Below are 14373 nucleotides of genomic sequence, written 5' to 3' on the forward strand. Positions count from 1 at the left end.
TGAGACAGCAAAACCACAAAATAAACAGACCATTACACACAACCATATCATCAGGTAGATTTTCCTTTTTTACAAAAAGTATATCCAATGTAATCACATTTTGCAGAAGCTCTTATCCAGAGCAACTTACAGTAGTAAGTGCATACATTTTCATATATATTTTCTTTCTTACTGGTCCCCTGTGGGAATTGAACCCACAACCTCAGTATCGCAAGCACCATGCTCTACCAACTGAGCCTCACAGGGCCAATTATGCATTCAATTACATCAACTACCACATACTGTACATTTCCATATGATATCAACCCGTTAGCATACTGCCACTATTCCAAACTGATTTCATACACATCACTATTCTAAAAAATGTGGGACAGTACTAGATAGAATGCCAATTTCATCTCTATTCAAATTGATTTTATTTATTACAATTTTACTCCATGTACAGTTTTGATTAGAGCTAGTCAGGATCAACAGAGATATACAGTGCAAACAATAACTAGCAACAAACACACAGCATGTAGTGCTGATATGATGTAATGATTAGAGCCTCATCTGAAATGGAACTCCCAGATGTGAAGTCATACTTTATGAGTGACATTGTGTGGTGTTGACTGTGTTTGTTGTGTCTGCTTTGTTTGTTGATGTTCATTTTTTTATGTTGTGTGAAAATTGTATCACAAAAAATATTTTATTATGAGCACGGAGAGATTTGGTAATATATTACATTGCTGCTGGATAATCATCATGTTAATGATTCATTCTAAATTAACAAATGTGACTGGTCAGTTAGATTTTCAGGTTAAAAGTCATTCTGTCTGATTGACAGGAGTGATGATCAGAGGGGCAGAGTTTTTACCACCTTCATTCAAACAGGGACAGAATAATGGATAAAGTTTCTCTGTGAAGGTGTAGCCAGTGTAAGAGTAGATAAGAGACCTGGCCTCCACATCATAAAAGGAGACCTGACCCTCCTCATAATCCACAAACACTCCCACATTCTGGGGCTTCTCTCTCAGGGAGAGGGGGACAGTGGGGCTAGAATGAGCCCTGTACTCATTTTCATTCCTCAGCCATACAGTCCAGCATCCATCCTCAGGGCTCAGTTTGATCTTCCCCTTCCTGTTGATGGACTCTCTGGCCACTCCTAAATCCCAGTCAGTCTTCCCCTTGACTGTCACCTCATAGTACAATCTCCCTGAAGAGAAGCCCTCCTTTCCTAAGACATTAAAAAATCTATCAAACCTCTTTGGGGTATTAGGACGATTCGTCCGTGTGTCTCCATATCTCACTTGTTTCCCATCTTCAGAAAGGATGAGATTGGGATGTGCTGTATCAGGATCCAGAGTCACATCCACTGCATACTGCTGAATCCTCTTCAGTTTGACTTCAGGCAGCTTCTCCATCTCTTTATTCAGTGTCTCCTCCAGCTGAGACACAGCTCTCCTCACAGTCTCCACACACAGATCACTGTGAACACTGATCTCAGACCAGTCCTTGGTGAATGGAGTGGTGCAGAGTGATGGAAAGCTCAGGAGGAGGTGGAGGTGGTCCTCAGTGTGTGAGAGCTGCTCCAGCTCAGTGCTTCTCCTCTTTAGTTCAGTGATTTCCTGCTCCAGCTCTTTAATGAGCCCTTCAGCCTGCCTCTCTGCTGCTTTCTGCTTCTCCTCAATCACCTCAATGAGCTCAGCCTGGCTTCTCTCAATGGAGCGCACCAGATCAGTGAAGACCTGCAAACTGTCGGATATCTCCCTCTCTGTGTCTCTCTTGCTGAGATCTACTGAGTGTTTGATCTCCTTAACCTTTCTAAAATGTGTATGCATCTTCTGTTCTACCTCTGCCATAATTTTCCCCAGTTTAGCCATCTTCTCTCCATACTCTTCCTCTAGAGGGACAGTGTCATGAGTCATGTGGTCTGTTTTCAAACACAAGACACAAAGACATGTCTGGTCAGACCTACAGAACAGCTCTAGAGGTCTGTCATGCTTCTTACACATCCTGTCTTCCAGGTTCTCCACAGGGTTGATCAGCTTGTGTCTCTTTAAGGCTGCGACTCTCTGATGAGGCTCCAGGTGAGTCTCACAGTAAGAGGTCTGACACACCAGACAGGACTTCAGGGCCTTGAGCTTCATCCCAGTGCAGAAGTCACAGGACACTTCTCCAGGTTTGGCTGGGCGTTGGCCTGGACTGCTGGTAGCTTTCCACTGAACTAATTTCCTGAACTGAGCAACCATCTCAGAAATGAAAGTATTGATGCGAAGCTCAGGTCTCCTGTAGAATTTCTCCTTACACATGGGACACTGGCACAGGTCATTGCTATCCCAGTACTTTATGATACAGTCCTTGCAGAAGTTGTGTCCACATGGAGTGGAGATAGGCTCAGTGAACACATCCAGACAGATAGAACAAAGGAACTGCTCTTCAGACAGGAGACTGCTGGAAGTAGCCATATCTAGACAGAGACCAGAGGTGAAACCATATCTGTTATAGTTCTTGATCATTTAATCTTTAGCGTCATCATGGCTTTATTGGATAATATTAACCAATCTTAAAACATGGTTTTACCTTGAAGTGTGACATTATATGTAGCCTACAAGCACCATTAAAGGTTCACTGTGATATTTACAGCGGTACACCATTTAGTTTGCTATAAAGTTGAGGGGTGGGGCTGGAGAAGTGCAACCACTTTCAAATTCATAGCTACTGTATGGATAAAAGAACTGACAGTCCATGACGTCAACATCAACATAAATTGAAGCTATACATTGTTTGATTACAAAGACATTCATTGTTTATAAACAATGGAGTAACCCAACTTACTATTTTCTAGGGTACCAATTATATTATTCAAGAAATTATGGCTATAGATAATTCATTTCAATGATCAAAAACAGATGTCAATATCGTAGGTAATTGTGGGCCTTCAACATTTTTAATAGCTATTCGATATTAGAGCTTTTTTCTCTGCATCAATCACCACCTGTATGGACATTACTAACATGGAAGTTTAGAGATATCCCACTAGAAGATGTGACAAATTCGTATTTTCATCGTGCCTGTGTTTAGAAAAAGTAAAATGTCGGCCAAAATATTTTTACCAAATGATGACAAGTTTTAACATAGGTCTACTGCAGATACAACAGGAGGAAACGTAAACAAGATATCGTCACCTGTCCTCTGTACTCACCTGCATGTGTTTGTGGGTCTGTTTGTGGTGTCAAAAGAGAATCACAGAAACAGGGTCTACTGTAGAGATTTGTTTAGTTTGAAAGACTTTGCGAGCTAAATGCCTTTCAAGTTTAGTTTCACTGTCGATACAGTTTTGTTTCATTTCAGCAAAATGACGTGAAAATGCTCCTCCCCACCCAATACTGCCAGATGATGTATCGTCATGGAACAGAGTTAACCCTTTACATGGCTGAGTACTCTTTCTCTCTGGTGCTAATTTACAATTGTTTAGAATAGTTTGAATTTATGGCATTATGGGTTTAATGTCAAGAGTCAGATGCATTATTTACTGACCTCTATCATATTTATTTATCTCTCTCTTTCATTCCTCTTTCACCCACTATTTATCTCATTCTATTCACAATGAATGTCATTAATATTATTACAGGTGCAGACAGGCAGACAGACAAGGTGACATAGCAGGTGCCTTTATTTGTTGAAGGTCCAATGCAGTTGTTTTTATCTCAATATCAAATCATTTCTGGGTAACAATTAAGTACAGTACTGAGATTATTTTAAATTACAATGGTCAAAAAGAAACAAAAATAGCTTCTTAGCAAAGAGCAATTTCTCAAATAAGAATTTTAATAGGACTGTCTGGGAGTGGTCTGAGTGGGAGTGGAAAAACTGAAAACTAGCTGTTATTGGCAGAGAGGAACTCTTTCTTATTGGTCTATTCACTAATTTACCGCCTCTTGATGTCACCAGGCAGGCAAAACAGACTGAAATTTCAGATGGTCTTTTCAAACAGCTCTTACACTAAAAGGGCATGAATAATTTTCACAGAATTATTCTAACCTTAGTGTAGAAATATATATAAAACAAAGGAAAATAAAGTTTTTGACTGCACTGGGCCTTTAAGCGGGAAAATTGATATTTGATCATTGTGGTGATGAGACAGCAAAACCACAAAATAAACAGACCATTACACACAACCATATCATCAGGTAGATGTTCCTTTTTTACTAAAAGTATATCCAATGTAATCACATTTTGCAGAAGCTCTTATCCAGAGCAACTTACAGTAGTAAGTGCATACATTTTCATATATATTTTCTTTCTTACTGGTCCCCTGTGGGAATTGAACCCACAACCTCAGTATCGCAAGCACCATGCTCTACCAACTGAGCCTCACAGGGCCAATTATGCATTCAATTACATCAACTACCACATACTGTACATTTCCATATGATATCAACCCGTTAGCATTCTGCCACTATTCCAAACTGATTTCATAGACATCACTATTCTAAAAAATGTGGGACAGTACTAGATAGAATGCCAATTTCATCTCTATTCAAATTGATTTCATTTATTACAATTTTACTCCATGCACAGTTTTCATTAGAGCTAGTCAGGATCAACAGAGATATACAGTGCAAACAATAACTAGCAACAAACACACAGCATGTAGTGCTGATATGATGTAATGATTAGAACCTCATCTGAAATGGAACTCCCAGATGTGAAGTCATACTTTATGAGTGACATTGTGTGGTGTTGACTGTGTTTGTTGTGTCTGCTTTGTTTGTTGATGTTCCTTTTTTTATGTTGTGTGAAAATTGTTTCACAAAAAATATTTTATTATGAGCACGGAGAGATTTGGTAATATATTACATTGCTGCTGGATAATCATCATGTTAATGATTCATTCTAAATTAACAAATGTGACTGGTCAGTTAGATTTTCAGGTTAAAAGTCATTCTGTCTGATTGACAGGAGTGATGATCAGAGGGGCAGAGTTTTTACCACCTTCATTCAAACAGGGACAGAATAATGGATATAGTTTCTCTGTGAAGGTGTAGCCAGTGTAAGAGTAGATAAGAGACCTGGCCTCCACATCATAAAAGGAGACCTGACCCTCCTCATAATCCACAAACACTCCCACCTTCTGGGGCTTCTCTATCAGGGAGAGGGGGACAGTGGGGCTAGAATGAGCCCTGTACTCATTTTCATTCCTCAGCCATACAGTCCAGCATCCATCCTCAGGGCTCAGTTTGATCTTCCCCTTCCTGTTGATGGACTCTCTGGCCACTCCTAAATCCCAGTCAGTCTTCCCCTTGACTGTCACCTCATAGTACAATCTCCCTGAAGAGAAGCCCTCCTTTCCTAAGACATTAAAAAATCTATCAAACCTCTTTTGGGGTATTAGGACGATTCGTCCGTGTGTCTCCATATCTCACTTGTTTCCCATCTTCAGAAAGGATGAGATTGGGATGTGCTGTATCAGGATCCAGAGTCACATCCACTGCATACTGCTGAATCCTCTTCAGTTTGACTTCAGGCAGCTTCTCCATCTCTTTATTCAGTGTCTCCTCCAGCTGAGACACAGCTCTCCTCACAGTCTCCACACACAGATCACTGTGAACACTGATCTCAGACCAGTCCTTGGTGAATGGAGTGGTGCAGAGTGATGGAAAGCTCAGGAGGAGGTGGAGGTGGTCCTCAGTGTGTGAGAGCTGCTCCAGCTCAGTGCTTCTCCTCTTTAGTTCAGTGATTTCCTGCTCCAGCTCTTTAATGAGCCCTTCAGCCTGCCTCTCTGCTGCTTTCTGCTTCTCCTCAATCACCTCAATGAGCTCAGCCTGGCTTCTCTCAATGGAGCGCACCAGATCAGTGAAGACCTGCAAACTGTCGGATATCTCCCTCTCTGTGTCTCTCTTGCTGAGATCTACTGAGTGTTTGATCTCCTTAACCTTTCTAAAATGTGTATGCATCTTCTGTTCTACCTCTGCCATAATTTTCCCCAGTTTAGCCATCTTCTCTCCATACTCTTCCTCTAGAGGGACAGTGTCATGAGTCATGTGGTCTGTTTTCAAACACAAGACACAAAGACATGTCTGGTCAGACCTACAGAACAGCTCTAGAGGTCTGTCATGCTTCTTACACATCCTGTCTTCCAGGTTCTCCACAGGGTTGATCAGCTTGTGTCTCTTTAAGGCTGCGACTCTCTGATGAGGCTCCAGGTGAGTCTCACAGTAAGAGGTCTGACACACCAGACAGGACTTCAGGGCCTTGAGCTTCATCCCAGTGCAGAAGTCACAGGACACTTCTCCAGGTTTGGCTGGGCGTTGGCCTGGACTGCTGGTAGCTTTCCACTGAACTAATTTCCTGAACTGAGCAACCATCTCAGAAATGAAAGTATTGATGCGAAGCTCAGGTCTCCTGTAGAATTTCTCCTTACACATGGGACACTGGCACAGGTCATTGCTATCCCAGTACTTTATGATACAGTCCTTGCAGAAGTTGTGTCCACATGGAGTGGAGATAGGCTCAGTGAACACATCCAGACAGATAGAACAAAGGAACTGCTCTTCAGACAGGAGACTGCTGGAAGTAGCCATATCTAGACAGAGACCAGAGGTGAAACCATATCTGTTATAGTTCTTGATCATTTAATCTTTAGCGTCATCATGGCTTTATTGGATAATATTAACCAATCTTAAAACATGGTTTTACCTTGAAGTGTGACATTATATGTAGCCTACAAGCACCATTAAAGGTTCACTGTGATATTTACAGCGGTACACCATTTAGTTTGCTATAAAGTTGAGGGGTGGGGCTGGAGAAGTGCAACCACTTTCAAATTCATAGCTACTGTATGGATAAAAGGACTGACAGTCCATGACGTCAACATCAACATAAATTGAAGCTATACATTGTTTGATTACAAAGACATTCATTGTTTATAAACAATGGAGTAACCCAACTTACTATTTTCTAGGGTACCAATTATATTATTCAAGAAATTATGGCTATAGATAATTCATTTCAATGATCAAAAACAGATGTCAATATCGCAGGTAATTGTGGGCCTTCAACATTTTTAATAGCTATTCGATATTAGAGCTTTTTTCTCTGCATCAATCACCACCTGTATGGACATTACTAACATGGAAGTTTAGAGATATCCCACTAGAAGATGTGACAAATTCGTATTTTCATCGTGCCTGTGTTTAGAAAAAGTAAAATGTCGGCCAAAATATTTTTACCAAATGATGACAAGTTTTAACATAGGTCTACTGCAGATACAACAGGAGGAAACGTAAACAAGATATCGTCACCTGTCCTCTGTACTCACCTGCATGTGTTTGTGGGTCTGTTTGTGGTGTCAAAAGAGAATCACAGAAACAGGGTCTACTGTAGAGATTTGTTTAGTTTGAAAGACTTTGCGAGCTAAATGCCTTTCAAGTTTAGTTTCACTGTCGATACAGTTTTGTTTCATTTCAGCAAAATGACGTGAAAATGCTCCTCCCCACCCAATACTGCCAGATGATGTATCGTCATGGAACAGAGTTAACCCTTTACATGGCTGAGTACTCTTTCTCTCTGGTGCTAATTTACAATTGTTTAGAATAGTTTGAATTTATGGCATTATGGGTTTAATGTCAAGAGTCAGATGCATTATTTACTGACCTCTATCATATTTATTTATCTCTCTCTTTCATTCCTCTTTCACCCACTATTTATCTCATTCTATTCACAATGAATGTCATTAATATTATTACAGGTGCAGACAGGCAGACAGACAAGGTGACATAGCAGGTGCCTTTATTTGTTGAAGGTCCAATGCAGTTGTTTTTATCTCAATATCAAATCATTTCTGGGTAACAATTAAGTACAGTACTGAGATTATTTTAAATTACAATGGTCAAAAAGAAACAAAAATAGCTTCTTAGCAAAGAGCAATTTCTCAAATAAGAATTTTAATAGGACTGTCTGGGAGTGGTCTGAGTGGGAGTGGAAAAACTGAAAACTAGCTGTTATTGGCAGAGAGGAACTCTTTCTTATTGGTCTATTCACTAATTTACCGCCTCTTGATGTCACCAGGCAGGCAAAACAGACTGAAATTTCAGATGGTCTTTTCAAACAGCTCTTACACTAAAAGGGCATGAATAATTTTCACAGAATTATTCTAACCTTAGTGTAGAAATATATATAAAACAAAGGAAAATAAAGTTTTTGACTGCACTGGGCCTTTAAGCGGGAAAATTGATATTTGATCATTGTGGTGATGAGACAGCAAAACCACAAAATAAACAGACCATTACACACAACCATATCATCAGGTAGATGTTCCTTTTTTACTAAAAGTATATCCAATGTAATCACATTTTGCAGAAGCTCTTATCCAGAGCAACTTACAGTAGTAAGTGCATACATTTTCATATATATTTTCTTTCTTACTGGTCCCCTGTGGGAATTGAACCCACAACCTCAGTATCGCAAGCACCATGCTCTACCAACTGAGCCTCACAGGGCCAATTATGCATTCAATTACATCAACTACCACATACTGTACATTTCCATATGATATCAACCCGTTAGCATTCTGCCACTATTCCAAACTGATTTCATAGACATCACTATTCTAAAAAATGTGGGACAGTACTAGATAGAATGCCAATTTCATCTCTATTCAAATTGATTTCATTTATTACAATTTTACTCCATGCACAGTTTTCATTAGAGCTAGTCAGGATCAACAGAGATATACAGTGCAAACAATAACTAGCAACAAACACACAGCATGTAGTGCTGATATGATGTAATGATTAGAACCTCATCTGAAATGTAACTCCCAGATGTGAAGTCATACTTTATGAGTGACATTGTGTGGTGTTGACTGTGTTTGTTGTGTCTGCTTTGTTTGTTGATGTTCATTTTTTTATGTTGTGTGAAAATTGTATCACAAAAAATATTTTATTATGAGCACGGAGAGATTTGGTAATATATTACATTGCTGCTGGATAATCATCATGTTAATGATTCATTCTAAATTAACAAATGTGACTGGTCAGTTAGATTTTCAGGTTAAAAGTCATTCTGTCTGATTGACAGGAGTGATGATCAGAGGGGCAGAGTTTTTACCACCTTCATTCAAATAGGGACAGAAGTATGGATATAGTTTCTCTGTGAAGGTACAGCCAGTGAAAGAGTAGATATGAGACCTGGCCTCCACATCATAAAAGGAGACCTGACCCTCCTCATAATCCACAAACACTCCCACCTTCTGGGGCTTCTCTATCAGGGAGAGGGGGACACTAGGGCTAGAAAGAGCCCTGTACTCATTTTCATTCCTCAGCCATACAGTCCAGTATCCATTCTTAGGGCTCAGTGTGATAGTCCCCTTCCTGTTGATGGACTCTCTGGCCACTCCTAAATCCCAGTCAGTCTTCCCCTTGACTGTCACCTCATAGTACAATCTCCCTGAAGAGAAGCCCTCCTTTCCTAAGACATTTACAATTATATCAAACCTCTTTGGGGTATTAGGACGATTCGTCAGTGTGTCTCCATATCTCACTTGTTTCCCATCTTCAGAAAGGATGAGGTAGGGATGTGCTGTATCAGGATCCAGAGTCACATCCACCGCATACTGCTGAATCCTCTTCAGTTTGACTTCAGGCAGCTTCTCAATCTCTTTATTCAGTGTCTCCTCCAGCTGAAACACAGCTCTCCTCACAGTCTCCACACACAGATCACTGTGAACACTGATCTCAGACCAGTCCTTGGTGGGTGGAGGGGTGCCCAGGGATGGGAAGCTCTGGAGGAGGTGTAGGTGGTCCTCAGTGTGTGAGAGCTGCTCCAGCTCAGTGCTTCTCCTCTTTAGCTCAGTGATTTCCTGCTCCAGCTCTTTAATGAGCCCTTCAGCCTGCCTCTCTGCTGCTTTCTGCTTCTCCTCAATCACATCAATGAGCTCAGCCTGGCTTCTCTCAATGGAGCGCACCAGATCAGTGAAGACCTGCACACTGTCTGATATCTCTCTTTCTGCATCTTTCTTGCTGAGATCTACTGAGTGTTTGATCTCCTGAACCTTCTGCAGTCTCTCCAGGATCATCTGCTGTACTTCTGCCTCAGTCTTCCCCAACTGAGCCTTCCTCTCTCCATACTCTTCCTCTAGAGGGACAGTGTCATGAGTCATGTGGTCTGTCTCAGTGCAGAACTGACACACACACATCTGGTCCCTCCTACAGAACAGCTCTAGAGGTCTGTCGTGCTTCTTACACATCCTGTCTTCCAGGTTCTCCAAAGGGTTGATCAGCTTGTGTCTCTTTAAGGCTGCGACTCTCTGATGAGGCTCCAGGTGAGTCTCACAGTAAGAGGTCAGACACACCAGACAGGACTTCAGGGCCTTGAGCTTCTTCCCAGTGCAGATGTCACAGGACACTTCTACAATTATGGCAAGGCATTGGTCTGAGCTGCTGGTAACTTTCACTTCAACTGTCTGCCTGAACTGAGCAGCCATCTCAGAAATGAAAGTATTGACAAACAGATCTGGTCTCTTATCACATGTTTTTTTACACATTGGACACTGGCACAGGTCACTGGTATCCCAGTATCCACTGATACAGGCCTTGCAGAAGTTGTGTCCACATGGAATAGAGACAGGCTCAGTGAACACATCCAGACAGATAGAGCACAGGAACTGCTCTTCAGACAGGAGACTGCTGGAGGTGGCCATATCTAGACAGAGACCAAAGGTGATACCATAAAACATTTGGAATCCGTCAGCTCTTGATATATTCAGCTTTAGAGTTGTCAACATTGTCTTATGTGATGATATTACCGAATCTTGATACATTATGTTATAACATAGATAAGTCCTATAACTGTAGGATAAAAAGTGAAGCATACCGTAGAATCTGGATAAATAAATCAGGAAATATACACGGTAAACACAGTAAAGCTTCAACTTAACTTTCCATGTCAATCTTTCTACTCACCTGAATGTTTTTGGTGGATGATATCTCTGTCCTTTCTGTTTGTGGTGTCAAAGGGTAGGAGAGTCAGCATATAGTCTGAATGTATAGCTATTTAATAGAGATTTCTGAGGTGCTGGAGAGTTTGGTCCTGTACACAATATACTGTACTATATGTCTCTCTACTTTAGTTTCAGTTCAGCAAAGTGACGTTAATAATGCTCCTCCCCACCAGATACTGCTGTGTGGTTCTCTTCCTGGAACAGTTAACCCTTTACATGGCTGAACTTTGGAACTGATTATTTTTAAATGTCATTGATTAAAACAGTATTGAATAAACCAGGACTAAAGTCAATACAGCTTTCACATTACTATTCCTAGAATCACAATGTTTGAATCACTGCAGTCAACACACACACACACTGTGTAGATGACTGAGGGCAGTTTGTCTTTGACCCCCATTGCTCTCCACTCCCACAGCCTGGCATTCACAGGCCATGCAGGCACCAATCAAAAACACACTAACATACACACCCGCACTACAGCACCAGCTCCCATCATCAGACTGCCAGGAGAGAACACAATACATTCTGCAGGAAGAGTTAACCTCTCTTTCTCATACTAAACTCACCTGTAACTCCCCCTCCTCTCTTCCCTCTCTCTGAATGATAGAACCAGGAACCACCTGACATGAACACTGCTCTGTGATCACACACACTATAAACCCTGACAAGGTTACTGTTTTATGGGGTAAAATCCTATTTTCCACAGAGGGCAGACCAGGTGGTGTGAGTTTTCCATGGTGCCATTTATGAGGAGCAAGACCAGACAGAGAGCTGCCTGAAACCCTCTTACAGAGAAACAGGGTGACAAGGCTTCAGGTCAGTGAAATCCCATGAGAGGGCAGAGAGAAAAAGATGGAGAGGAGAGAGGGAAGAAGAGCGGAGAGAGGGAAGAAGAGAGGAGAGAGAGGAGAGAGGGAAGAAGAGAGGAGAGAGAGGAGAGAGGGAAGAAGAGGGGAGAGAGAGGAGAGAGTGGGAGAGAGGGAAGAAGAGAGGAGAGAGAGGAGAGAGGGAAGAAGAGAGTAAAGAGAGGAGAGAGGGAATAAGAGAGGAGAGAGGGAAGAAGAGAGGAGAGAGGGAAGAAGAGAGGAGAGAGGGAAGAAGAGAGGAGAGAGAGGAGAGAGGGAAGAAGATAGGAGAGAGAGAAGAAGAGAGGAGAGGGAGGGGAGAGGGAAGAAGAGAGGAGAGAGGGAAGAAGAGAGGAGGGGGAGGAGAGAGGGAAGAAGAGAGGAGAGAGATGAGAGAGGGAAGAAGAGAGGAGAGGGAGGAGAGAGGGAAGAAGAGAGTAGAGAGAGGGAAGAAGAGAGGAGAGAGAGAAGAAGAGTGGAGAGAGGGGAGAGAGGGAAGAAGAGAGGAGAGAGAGTAGAGAGGGAAGAAGAGAGGAGAGGGAGGAGAGAGGGAAGAAGAGAGGAGAGAGAGGGAAGAAGAGAGGAGAGAGAGGAGAGAGGGAAGAAGAGAGTAGAGAGAGGGAAGAAGAGAGGAGAGAGGGAAGAAGAGAGTAGATAGAGGGAAGAAGAGAGGAGAGAGAGAAGAGAGGAGAGAGAGGAGAGAGGGAAGAAGAGAGGAGAGGGAAGAAGAGAGGAGAGAGGGAAGAAGAGAGGGAAGAAGAGAGGAGAGAGGGAAGAAGAGAGGAGAGAGAGGAGAGAGGGAAGAATAGAGGAGAGAGAGGAGAGAGGGAAGAAGAGAGGAGAGAGAGGAGAGAGGGAAGAAGAGAGGAGAGGGAGGAGAGAGGGAAGAAGAGAGGAGAGGGAGGAGAGAGGGAAGAAGAGAGGAGAGGGAGGAGAGAGGGAAGAAGATAGGAGAGAGGGAAGAAGAGAGGAGAGAGAGGAGAGAGGGAAGAAGAGAGGAGAGAGGGAAGAAGAGGGGAGAGAGAGGAGAGAGGGAAGAAGATAGGAGAGGGAGAGGGTGAACTGTTGTAAGGGAGTAATGTCTATGCCAGCAGCACAACACAGGAAGTTTCCACTGACTCTGACCAGACAACACACACACACACACACACACACACACACACACACACACAAAATGACTAAGTGAGGTGACACTGACACCACACCCTGAGATGGCCGATTTAGATAAGAGGAGTGTGGGATATCTAATACCTCCACTATCCCATCTCTCCCTGCCCCACTGACACTAAATACCTGTCACCAGAGAAAAGAGAGGTTCTCAGGAGTAAGATAACCAGATAGAATGAAAGGGGGGAATAAAGAGAAAGAGAGCAAGAGAAAGAAAAGGAAAGAGAGAGAACGACGGTGAGAAAGAAAGTGAGCGAGAAAGAAAGAGAGTGAGAGAAAGTGAGAGGGGGCTCCTGTGAAAATAAAGCCAGTATTTTTCAACCGCTCCCAGTTTACCAGAGGACCAGAGACATGACCGGTGTATAGTATCTACAGCTCTGGTGAAGTCTAACACTACATACCTGCACTTAACACACCACCAGAGACTATGTGAGTATACACAACGCTATACTGATGCAGCGTACCGGAGTGTGTGTGCATGTATGTAAGACGCACACAGCGGCAGGGAAAGAGGAAGTCCTAATTATAGCAATACTAACTGCTCCCACTTTCCCTGAGCTTTCAATTTCTCCTGAACACACACACACACACACACACACACACACACACACACACACACACACACACACACACACACACAACACATATGTACAGGTCCCTTTCTATTGGCTATACTTTGCTCCAGTTGGAAAAGCATACATACTGTATATGGGTGGAATTGTTGAATGACGTAGAGAAACCATGATGAGTTACTATCATTAAAGTGCATTACAGAACATAATAGAGACCTAAGTCTGTTTTTACCATACTGAGGCTTACACTGTACAAAGGTACTGTACGAGTATACAAAACAATGCTATAATGTTGAGCCAGTGAGTATGTGTTTGTATGTGTGTGAGACAGGTAATCTGCTCCAGGCTAGGCTAGGTTGGGCTGTGGTGGTGGTAGTTAGTTGTGTTCAGGTGAGAGACTTTCCCCTGTGTGCCTGTTGAGTCTTGCCCTCACAGACGATAGAGCTACTGCCAGGGAGGAGGGCTGTAAACTGTCTGCTTTCACCAACCACCGTGAGAACACACACACATACATGCAAGCACACACACCACTAGTATGAGACAGACAGTTGGTTGGTATCATATTTGACTGATGCAACATTGCTGTGATTCAACAGCTGAGACACAGAGAGAGAGAGAGAGAGAGAGAGAGAGAGAGAGAGAGATGAGAGGAGCTGGGGGACATTATGCTAGGAGCTGGGGGACATTATGCTGACAGGCCACTCTCTCATTGAGGAAAACAGGGCTAGAAGACTTTTGCCACGACATCATGCAAACTGCAGGCTCCAAATCTGCCTCTCTCTCTTCTCTCCTCTCTCTTTCT

The 14373-nt window shown here is 42.5% G+C and overlaps 3 protein-coding genes and 1 pseudogene across 5 annotated transcripts in view; all 4 read right to left on the reverse strand.

The window, feature by feature from the left end:
- The window catches only part of LOC121543562 (carbohydrate sulfotransferase 11), a 93266-nt gene that overhangs the window by 41146 nt on the left and 37747 nt on the right, over positions 1 to 14373 (reverse strand). The gene's annotated exons all lie outside the window — the stretch shown is intronic.
- On the reverse strand, positions 557 to 3316 carry LOC123482154 (E3 ubiquitin-protein ligase TRIM39-like). Its single transcript, XM_045208871.1, has 2 exons — positions 3185 to 3316; positions 557 to 2449 (listed from the first exon to the last, which is right to left on the reverse strand). The coding sequence occupies exon 2, from the start codon at positions 2445 to 2447 to the stop codon at positions 807 to 809; it is 1641 nt and encodes a 546-aa protein (XP_045064806.1). The 5' UTR covers positions 2448 to 2449; positions 3185 to 3316; the 3' UTR covers positions 557 to 806.
- LOC123482153 lies at positions 3638 to 7435 on the reverse strand (annotated as a pseudogene).
- LOC123482151 (E3 ubiquitin-protein ligase TRIM39-like) lies at positions 7757 to 11845 on the reverse strand. The gene has a single exon (XM_045208870.1). It carries the CDS (start codon positions 10853 to 10855, stop codon positions 9044 to 9046), a length of 1812 nt encoding a protein of 603 aa, XP_045064805.1. The 5' UTR covers positions 10856 to 11845; the 3' UTR covers positions 7757 to 9043.

This window comes from Coregonus clupeaformis, chromosome 28 (assembly GCF_020615455.1).
Source record: "Coregonus clupeaformis isolate EN_2021a chromosome 28, ASM2061545v1, whole genome shotgun sequence".
NCBI lineage: Eukaryota > Metazoa > Chordata > Actinopteri > Salmoniformes > Salmonidae > Coregonus > Coregonus clupeaformis.

Coding starts and splice junctions, on each gene's coding strand:
- LOC123482154 (XM_045208871.1), bottom strand. CDS start 2,447: ATGGCTACTTCCAGCAGTCTCCTGTCTGAAGAGCAGTTCCTTTGTTCT.
- LOC123482151 (XM_045208870.1), bottom strand. CDS start 10,855: ATGCTTCACTTTTTATCCTACAGTTATAGGACTTATCTATGTTATAAC.